Source organism: Chiloscyllium plagiosum, chromosome 15 (genome assembly GCF_004010195.1).
Source record: "Chiloscyllium plagiosum isolate BGI_BamShark_2017 chromosome 15, ASM401019v2, whole genome shotgun sequence".
In the NCBI taxonomy this organism is placed as follows: Eukaryota; Metazoa; Chordata; class Chondrichthyes; order Orectolobiformes; family Hemiscylliidae; genus Chiloscyllium; species Chiloscyllium plagiosum.
Window position 1 is genome coordinate 11,664,279 of NC_057724.1, and position 11,503 is coordinate 11,675,781.

General features: G+C 38.4%; 1 protein-coding gene across 1 annotated transcript in view; it reads right to left on the bottom strand.

Moving 5' to 3' along the window:
* Positions 1 to 5,704, bottom strand: part of LOC122557105 (transmembrane protein 182-like) — a 41,550-nt gene extending 35,846 nt beyond the window's left edge. Inside the window, exon 1 of the mRNA XM_043704424.1 lies at positions 5,462 to 5,704. Coding sequence (XP_043560359.1) covers positions 5,462 to 5,629 — 168 coding nt within the window. The 5' untranslated portion in view covers positions 5,630 to 5,704. The remainder of the gene's footprint in view (positions 1 to 5,461) is intronic.
* Positions 5,705 to 11,503: the final 5,799 nt, after the last annotated feature.

An 11,503-nucleotide genomic window follows, 5' to 3' on the forward strand; every position in this document is an offset into this window, starting at 1 on the left:
AATCCAGAGATTTCAAAGTTCTGGCAAGAGTCTCCAATTGTTATGATCCAAGCTGAAATTATGAATGGACAAAGGCAGATTGCAGACTGAAATCTGGATTGATAATTTTTTTAAAAATGGTTTTAACAAGGTGAACATTTACTGGAATACAAGTGGATACTGCTGCAGATTTGTTTTTAACAAACATTCTTTGTGCAAAGAAATCCCAACAGCACTCCCTCACAGTACTCACATTGGAGAGATTTCCTTTCTCTATCACAACCTCGTTCAACTGCAGCTTCAATTCTCCCATCTTGACAGTGTGATAGCATCTTAGTTGAGTCTGCATGCAACTCAGCTTAAATATTTTCAGCTTTAACCAACCACTTCTGGTCTGGAACTTACAAACTAAACTCCTTACCCTGAGGTAACCAGTTTCTTAACACTTCTAAGTTATCCTCTTTCTTCGGGAGCCACAGCCTTACACATCCAGCTACAGCCAACACTTTCAAAAAAAACCTCTCCTAACTTAAACTAAAGTGCTTTCCCAAGCTGCAGGTGTTTCCTGTAAGCTAACAAAAAAGACCCTCTGCAACCTTCTTACTGTAATCTATTATACTATACTATTTATTTTATTTGTCCGTAAAAATTATCCCAACTAAACAAATTCCCACTGGTCTCCAAAAACTCTCTTTCAAGCATTTATTTAAATAAATCCCTGTGGTTACTGAAATACCAGTTAACTATTAAACCCCTCCCTCGACACCGATCAAGCCACGAGTTCAAAATCCAATCTTCAAAATAATTTATATTAAAACATATAGAAACCACAATTTTATTTTCAAGATTTTTGACAATAGACCAGTAGGTGATTATCCTTGCCACCCTTAAGCTTCCAAAGAATTCACACACTTTGAAGAGACAGATGTCAGTATATAACAATAAAGACATAATAACTCCTCTGTGGTTAGTCAAATATATAAGGAATGGGATCTTGTGCAGGACAAAGGAGAACAAAGGAATAAAGTTTTAGCTGTTAATCTGGGACATTTATGGAACAAGTCACTTTAGTGAAGTGTGGTAACTCAGTTCCTTTGTGTTTCATATTGCACAGCTTTACATCTGCGATACATTTTTGATCCTGATAATGCTTATGTTACCAAGCTGCTTTTTCAAACCCTAGAGGTTCTTTCACACAAACCTGGCATCTCACCATTTCCATGTGCTGTTTTCAAATGAAGTGTTCCCATCAGAGACACAGCACACTGTAATTTTTTTTTGTGCCTTAAAGCTGTCTAAAGTGTAAATGAAGAATGGAACATGCAGTTTCCAACATTCAAAGTTTCAGCTCTCCCTATCGACAGGACAAATTACCTTCTAAGGCAATGTTATTGTGTATACTTTACAGTTATGTCACTGGCACTTCATGAGCAATAAGGATTTAGTAAATCAATGTCACATTTCAACTTACAATTGGACCGGTAAAAAGAAATTGGTTAAGACAATAGTGGGGATACAAGATTAATTGGGATCTTTTCTTCACTAGAAGGATAATATAGGATTTGATGAGGGGCAAGAGGTGTTAAAACATATTAGAGAATAAAAGCTAGTTGGCTCAAGCCATCCACTAAATGGCTGCTGCGCTTAATAAGAAACATTTGTTTGGATGTCTGGATTTACCAAGTAATTTTCCAGTTAGTTGGTAATTATCATGATTTGAACTTGCCTGCGGGACCTGAACCTGTCAATTAACTGCACGTATAGCACACTCGAGCACTGATTAGACACAGGTTTCCTGGACATCGAGCTGTGGCCTACACTCACTCTCCCACTGAGACTGTGGAGTATAATACTATCGTTGGGAGTGGAAGGATGTCTGCATGATCTAAAGAGAAAGTGACCATATTCTCTGACCAGATGATACCAGATGGAGAAGTAAGAGAAGAGGTGGGAAGGAGTCCACAAAGGTATCTAATGGAGGCAGGCAATTATTGAGGTGAAGACAGCCAAAACACTGGGCATTACTCCAGTACCACAAAATATACAACTTGACTTACACACACTCTCTCACACACACACACACTCTCATTCACACACTCACACACACATAGACACACACACACACACACACACACAAAACAAGCTGTAACATGACATGACAATAGAAAATTCATATGTGGAGTTTGGGTAAATTGGAAAGAACAGCAGTCATTCATTGGTGAGATAGTAATGAGATTTAGTATATGGTTTAGATTGGAGGGGTTATTTATGAAACACGATTTATAATTATTCTCAAAAAGGATTTGAATAAATAGTTGAATATTAAATGTATATGAGGAAAGGACAAGGGAACTAAATTAAGTGGATACTTTTCCAGGGAATGGAATTCACCTCATTAACTACATGGCCTCTTCTGTAATGCCCTTCATATTATTGCTAGCTTAGTGCCATATCACAAGAATAACATAAAGTTATCTTTTCATTTTAGATATCAAGTTATCAGAATACAGGCTAGCAATATCATTATAAAACTAACTGGCTTTTGATGTGCTTTCTCAGTGGGGATTAAACCCAATGTTCAGGTCAAGTCATACTAAAGGATTGGGAAAATCAAACTCTTTCAAGGGGAATGTCTGTGGGTGGAGGATAATAATGAAAGAGATTAGTGTCCTTGATAAGGTGGAAGTGAAAATATGGAGAAAGAAAGATCTCTCTAAGCTGCAGGACCAAGCAGGTATGCAGCAAGGTGGAAGTTGCTACATCTGCCATAGGTATTTGGAACCTTCAATCTACTGTACAGTTGACAGGTGTGCCTAAATGAAGTAGCCACACACTAGAGAAAGAAATTAGGAGGTATTATAATGTGGTGGTCTATATTCTCACTGGATGTTGAGAGGGCATTGTTATTGATTGTAATGTTGCTTCATTTGAGGTAAACATCTCTAAACATGGATAAAACACTGAAGAAAATACTCCCTCCCAAGCATGATGACTCAGTTCTATCAACATGGGCAACTGTTACTGAAATGTAAGGCCTCATTTTCTAATTGAACAGTTGTATAACTCTAGTCTAAGTAACAATAATATATTTCTGAAGAGCTGAGAGCTCCATCAAGAATTAAGGAATGGTTGGGAAGTATTGCCAGGAGTGACCAGTCTTCATCTGATTATTAGTTAGATAAAGAGAGCAGGGGCATGGGTAGTTAATCACATTGGAGCTTGAAACCAGTGTTTCACAAGGTTTATGATGATTAGGACTTTGGGAAAAGCAAGTCAATTATTAGAATTCGCAGTGTGGATTATAGTTAACACTGATGAATGAAGGTGCATAAGGCAGGAAGACATTAGAAAGCTTGAAGATGAAGCAGTTAAGTGACAAATAAACTTTAACATAGGTAAGATGTGAGATGATGTACGTTGATTAGAAAAAAAGAAACATCATCTGCAATTTAGAAAGCAAGAAGCTAAATGGAAAAGAGCAAAGAGCTCTAGGGATACTGGAGAACAAACAGTAAAACAACGGGTAAAGTAATTCAAATGTTAAAGTAATTGATGTAGTCCTAGGAATGTAGATTTCAAACTTAGTGTTAACATCCACTGGACCTTGGACAGCTCACACTTATGTTACTGTGCACAATGATCCTCTTCACATTATAGAAATGACATAGAAATATTGGAAAAAGTGCAAAATAAATTGACAAAGGTTGTACCAGAACTTTGCACTTACCATGAAAGAGTGAACAGATAAAGCAAAATGATGACCTAAAGAAGGTCTTTAAAATCAGGAATGGATTGGATGGAGTAGATATGGACTGAATGTTTCCACTTGTGGAAGGTTTTAAAAACCAGAAGGCATGAACAAAAAAAAAAGACTCAAACATCCAATTGGGAATGAGATATCTTGAAGAAAGGATGAAAAATGTTACCTCAGGAAGAGGTTGAGGTAAATAATTTAAATGTTTTGAAAAGTGAAATTGGATGAGTACATCAGAGAACAAGGAATAAAGAGGTATGTTGAGAGGCTGGGTGTGAGGAGAATCATGGGGATAGAAACACGAGCACAGATTTGTTGGTCTAAATGGTCTGGTTCTGTACTGTACATCCTATATAAATTGTACTCAGTTTTAGCATTAGGCTGTACATATTTCAGGAAAGGGTTCCAGATGTAACAGTGCAATTCACATTTGGCACTCATCTCAAAACCATTTTGTTCCACTGCAGCTGCGATCTCTAGTTTGTGGAGCTAATTTTCAATCTTTGGAAGCCATTCACGGTTTCCAGTTTCCAAAACAACAAATGAAGCCCAATTAAAAATCTACTCAAAATTAGGAGATGTATCAACTTACCTAAAAAAATTAGCTTGGGTTTGTTTACACCAAATATGTTTTGACCAATGTCTCAGCTGCTTTCAGTAGCTCTACATCTGGTCAAGTACTTTCACAAGAACAGAGAGAGTGTGGTTACTGTGTTTATTGACAATTCTTGTCATGACCTTATATTACATAATCTGCTAGAATACCATCCAACTGTAGGGAATCAGTCTGGAGAATTAACAATGAGTTAGTAACAATTAAACTGCAGTTATAACATCTTTATGTTGCAATCAGTGTTACATTAACTTGTTGCTACTGAAACTACAGAGGAGGTTGACATATCTATTTTCTTATACCTCAAACGCATTCCTATTGCATTATGTTTTACATGCTATAATAATTAAATTATAAAACAGTTATCCAGATCTCAGAAAAGAAAGATGAACCCCTCTATGGCAGCCTGGGGTAGGCATACACTAGTAGTAGACTCACCAACTTTACTGGCATTCAAATGGTTGTTAATAAACAAATGGCTGAAAATGGAATAGTGTAGGATAGATGGGCTTCCGATTGGTTCCACAGGTTGGTGCAACATTGGGGGCTGATGGGCCTGTACTGCACTGTAATGTATTATGTTCTCTGTTTCTAAGTCTATCTTTTCTCAATCCCTTGCTAACATCTTGCTTAACCATTCTTACAACACTTTAGAAGTTTTTCCCAACTGTTCTTATTCATCACATTTTTTTTAATTGTTGAGTGCTTGAATATTTTTGTTACATGTCTTTAAAGTATTTGTCTTCAGGAAACTGAAAACAAAATCACAGCTTCCAGTTTGGGAGAACATTTTTGCCAATGATAGACCACAGTAAAATTCCTATCTTAATACTGAAGAAAACACTGGAAACAAAAAGTTCAGATTACAATCATTTACTGAAGTAAAGATCAGAATTGTGAGCCATCAGTTTAGGATACACCATAATGGTGTTCAAAGTGGCCATCTCTGGTTGTGCGGGAATATGAAAATGAAGTTGACTTACCCCATTGCACCATTCCACAATTCTCGTCCCACCTCCTTCTCTGTACTTTGTAAAAGCTGTCGTGACTGTGCTGCCTAACCATTCTGCTCAGCGACGTTAAACAAATTGAAAACGGAAAACCTCAAAACTCACCGGTGTGTCACCTATAGGCCTGGACTTAGCATTCTTGGCGTGGTGTTCATACACTTCACAATTCTCTGTCGCTAAGAGCCAGTAATCCGTCCCAAATGCCACCAAAAACAGGAGTAGCCCAATAGCTCCGATAAGTCCTGCTACAAAGGCAATTACACTGACTTTCATGATCAAACTAAAGTTTGTGCATTGAGTAATGTTTTTAACTAGAAGCTCTTTCTCAGCGTGTATGTGAGAATGGGGTGGCTATTTTAAGAGACAGATCAAATTATTCAGTATCTAGTGTGCGTTTCACAGGGGTATGGCCCAATATATTTTAAAATAGATGACCTTGCTGGATAAACATTTGGCAATAAAAAAAGTGATCCTTTTCATAACAAGAGATTACTTTGTCTAATATATATAATATGGCAGAAGTGCTTCTTTAAAAGTTCATTCTGTAGAGGTATTTTGGAAACTGGAGGCAAAAACATTGAGGAAAACTGGTATGGGTTATATAGAATGGAATCTTTCATGAATACCAGTGCTGCAAGCCAGCTATCTGGTTTCCAATGTGTGATGGATCATAGCGAAAAATTCCAGCATAGCAAATGCTTCAGATAACGGTCACCATACCCTAAGATTTCACATGAGAGTGTAACTTATATGAAGGGTAATAGGAATACTAAGGCAGCCTAAACTAAAGGCTGGGAGTGTTTAGGAGTTGCATTACTCAATGAATGTCTAACAGATTCATTTCAAATTCCTCTCTCTGTTGCTTGATTGGAGGACACAGTTAATTTAGCCTATGTGAAATTTCCCACCTTTTAAAATAGAGAGAAAATTTAGAGAATAGAATCCCTACAGTGTGGAAACAGGCCATTTGGCCCAAAAGATCCACACCGACTCTCTGAAGATCACCCAGACTCACACCCTGATGCTCACCCTGCATTTCCCATGGCTAATCTACCTAACCTACATATCCCTGAACACTATGGGCAATTTACCATGGCCAATCCGCCTTTATCTGCACATCTTTAGACAGTGGGAGGAAACCGGAGTAACTGGAGGAAACCTATGCAGGCACAGAAGGTGCAAACTCCTTATAATCACCCGAGGGTGGAATTGAACCTGGTTTCCTGGTGCTATGAGGCAGGGGTGCTAACCACTGAGCCAAATTAGTATAAGTGTACTCCTACAGTATTCCTACAATAAGATGGCTCATAATGTTTTGCCAGATTAAGTCGCTAACAAGGAAAGCTCAATCAACAGCAAAACCAGCCAGTCCCAAAACATGCTTGCAGAATCCAGAAGGAAATTGTGTTCCTTGAATGTAGGATGAGCACAGAGAAGGAGACAATTGTGTTTTCTTTATTCATTCATGGGATGAGGGCATCACTGGCTAGGCTAGCATTTATCACCCTCCCTAGTTGTTTAAAGGGAAGTTAAGAGTCAACCACATTGCTGTGGGACTGGAGACAATATAGGCCAGGTGAGGATGGCAGTTTCCTTTCCTAAAGGACACCAGTGAATGAGATGGGTTTTTCCAACAATGGACAATGGTTATGGTCATCATCACACTCATAGTTCCAGATTTTTAATGAATTTTAATTCCACCATCTGCCTTGGCAGGATTCAAACCCAGGTCCCCAGAACAGCCCAGTGATAACACCGCCAGATCATTGCCTCCATATATGTTTGTGAGGAATCAGGAAAATAGGACTGCAGCTGAGATTCGTTCTCAAAGAGTCTGCATATGAATGTTTCAGGATGATTAGGTTTAGAACAGGACGTGATCCTAGGAGATTTTTTTTTAATGCCCCATAGGATTTTTGATGGCAAGAGACATTTTCTACTCTGGTTACTGTTAAGTACTCCCATCTGTTTGACTCTACTTGTTAGGACTATAGCAAATACATGAAAAAATACAGCTTCTGAATTGCCAGAGTAATGTGATGGATGTACAATTTCAGTTAGTGTGACAGAAAACTACTCCAAATGTTGAAACAACTAATCCAAAGACAGAATACTGCATAATGTTTTCAAGTTGGACTGCTACACCAGTTGCATTCCAAAACATTTGGTAAAGAAAAAGAGCAATGCAGTGCCTGTCTTTTTAGTAACAGACTTAAAACAAAAATGATATCCAAGATGTGTGTCTACACTTCCAACAGGAAAGGTGCCATTTATAATCTTGGTAAAGGGATGGTTGACACTCATTTAATGCTCACCGCAGTATGATGTGAATCCATGGTCAATGCTGTTTTGAGTGCCTGTGTTGCCGTTTTCACACACCAGATCATCTGGTCTTCGCCCTGTACAACTCATCATGATGTTTAAACAGCATGAAGACAGCCGACCAGCATGACAACAAAGCATCGTGAGCCATGCACGTTTATAGAACAGTTGCTCAAAGAATCTTCTGGTAACAGATTGAATTATATATGGCTATGGAACTTCCATTCATTGACCCAAAATTTCAAGAGTCTGCAGGAAATATCTGACTGGTGCTAAAATGCATTTTGTTCATTTGATGGTCTGTGGTAGAATAGGGTGATTCAAACAAATATAGGCAGTATGGTTTCTGATTGAAACAAATTAATAGAAAAATCTCAAATACATAAACTTTCTCTTTTCTAAAGGATATGAAGCAATTCTGTTCACTCTCTACTGATAAGCATCATCCCTCAGTTCTTATAATTCAAAATTTCTTCAGCTTGTTTTCCAGTTTGTATATATACTTTTTTTTTAAAATGAGAAGATCTAACTTGAAGTTAATTTGCCTTATCATTTTGCAAGTTTATTAATGTCACCCTGTATTTTGGTGCATGTTGAATTAACAACAGCCCCCGGTTCGATGTTCCCCACAAATTTTGACATTATATTTCCACTTCCTGAGCCCAAATTATTAATTCAAATGGTGAATAATAGTGATGCTTGGGGAAAAGTATTTCTCACCATTTCCCATTGACTACCTTCAATCACCATTTTGCTTTTTAGTTTGTAACCAGACTACTATCCAGTCTCCTAATTGTCTCCTGCCTTTACATTCTGACCCTCACCATAAGTCTACCTTGGCAAAGATGTTTTTTTTTGAAAATCTAAATGTATTAGCAAAATGTTAACTGTACAGACCACAGAGAGGCTAACTGAAACAACAGGGAACTATAACATAGGCCATAAGTCCCAATGATTAGCTAAAAGCATGGTCCTTTTACCCTTTTTTATGAGTTGAACATAGACCAAAGTCAAAGGGCCTAGTCTTGGAAATTTTCACTGTTAGTTTTAATTGGGGAATATTTAATGAACAATCCAAAGTGTGATAATGGCTACACAAACAATTAATTTAATATAATTAGTCAAGCTCATAACATGATTTATGTGAGAAATCATATTCATACACAAGGACACACTCTCTGCAAACAAAAACAATATGTTCCAGCCTTTATTAGTTGGGAGCATGGGGTGTCTATAATTCACTGTTACTTCCTTGGCCTTGCAAATCCTTGGCCACTCAGGTTTAATTGCCAAAATATTGTTGCGATTGTTTGGAATTTGATATTCTTGCATTTGACTTGTTATATAAAGAAAAGCAAATGTTGGCAACATGTCTGTTTTCAGAATCATTGCAAACTCTTAAATGTTCCAAAAATAAAAGCAACAATACCCTTGTATTGGCTGAGGAACTGAATAATTACTTCGTGTCAGTCTTCACGTTGGAAGACATGACTAATATCCCAAAGATTCAAGAGAATGAAGAGGCAAAGCTGAGTATGGTGGCCATCACCATGTAGAAGGTGCAAGAAAACCTGAATGGCCTGAAGGTGGATAAATCACCTGGACCAGTTGCACTACACACCAGAGTTCTAAAGGAGATAGCTGAAGGGATAGTGGAGGAGTAAGTAGTGATCTTGCAGGAATTATGAGAGTCAGGGAAGGTCCCAGAGGACTGGAAAATCACTGACGTAACACCCAGTATTAAAAATGGGGTAAGGTAAAAGACAGAAAATTACAGACCGAGTAGCCTAACCTCGGTCATGGGTAAGATCCTGGAAACCATTGTGAAGGATGAGATTTTTGAATACTTAGAAGGGTATGGTAAAATAGGGCAGAGTCAGCATGGTTTCAACAAGAGGAGGTCATTCCTGAAAAATCTGTTAGAATTCTTTGAGGAAGTAATAAGCAGATTGGACCAAGGAGACTCAATGGATGTTATCTATCTAGACTTCAAGAAGGCCTTTGACAAGGTGCTGCAGAGGAGGCTACTGAGTAAGATAAGGGTCCATGGTGTCAGAGGCAAGGTGTTAGCATGGATAGAAGCTTCGCTATCTGGCAGAAAGCAGAGTGGGGATAAAAGGGTCTTCCTCAGGATGGCAGCCACTGATGAGTGGTGTTCCACAAGGCTCAGCGTTAGGACCACAACTTTTCACTTTATACATTAACAATCTAGATGAAGGAACTGAGGGCATTCTGGCTAAGTTTGCAGAAGATACATAGATAGGTGGAGGGACAGGTAGCATTGAAGAGGTGGGGAGGCTGCAGAAGATTTTGGAAAGGTTAGGAGAGTGGCAAAGAAGATGGCGTACAATGTGGGAAAGCTCATGGGCTATTTTCTAAATGGGGAGAGCATTCAGAAGTCTGAACTGTAAAGAGACTTGGGAGTTCTAGTCCAGGATTCTCTCAAGGTAAACTTGCAGGTTGAGTCAGTAGTTAAGAAGGCAAATGCAATGATGGCATTTATTTCGAGAGGACTTGAATATAAATCAGGGATGTACTTCTGAGGCTCTCTCAGGCTCTGGTCAGACCACATTTGGAGTATTGTGCACAGCCTTGAGCCCCATATCTCAGGAAGGATGTCCTGGCCCTGGATCATGTTCAGAGGAGATTCACAAGAATGGTCGCAGGAATGAAAAGCTTAACATGAGGAACATTTGAAGACTCTGGGTTTATACTCAATGGAGTTTAGAAGGATGAGGGGGGATCTAATTGAAACATACAGAATACTGAATGGCCTGGACAGAGTAGATGTTAGGAAGATTTTTTCTCTAGTAGAAGAGACTAGGACCCAAGAGCATAGCCTTAGTGCAAAGGGAAGACCTTTTAGAACAGAGATAGGGAGACACTTCAGCCAAAGAGTGGCGAATCTATGGAATTCATTGCCACAGAAGGCTGTGGAGATGAGGTCTTTGAGTATATTTACGACTGAGATTGATAGGTTCTTGAGTTCCAAGAAGATCAAGGATTATGGGGAGAAACTGGGAGAATGGGGTTGAGAAACTTGCCAATCATGATTGAAAGCAGAGCAGCCTCGATGGGCTGAATGGCCTAATTTCTGCTCCTATGTCTAATGGTCTTCTGGTCTAAATTTATGTAACTGGTCTCTGATAGGGCTTTAATCATTAGTGAGTTTGAATCTGTGCAAGATATTCATAATTGTGCCGTACAGCAAAACAGCTGTCCATTTTTCTGTTCAGCATGCATTTGTTTACAGGGTATCTAATAAACATTAATATCTAATTCTCAGTGTTGTGAGTGCACACAAGGACTTTATCTACTAGATTAAGTATTCTAATGCATTTGAATCCATATACAGTGCTGGTCACCATAAGTACCTCTAATTTTGGATCAAACACACCATTCAAAATGTATTTAGCTTTTCAATAGCATATAATTATGCAAGCTGTGTTGGGCAAGAGATTTTAATCTTAACTGTCTTTAAAAAGTGGAGCCTGTCACTTCAATTGTCTTAAAAAGATGCTCAAGCAAACTACTTCAGGTTAAGTCTAGTAGGTGCCATTTTCAGCTGGAGAAGAAAATGAGAATCAGCTCCGCTTTATGAAACAATAACAGGAAAACGGGAAGAAGTCTAAACCAAAACTCATAAAGCTTTTGAAGAATGTGAATACTGAAGAGGAAATCCAATCAATCAATCTATGTTCATCCAGCCAGAAGGATACAACAGCGACCCACTGCAATAGCCAATTGTTTCTGCAATGACTCCAGGAAGTTTTAAACTCATTTCTAACTGAAAGTCCTTGCCTTTAACCAGTGTAACTCTTTTGC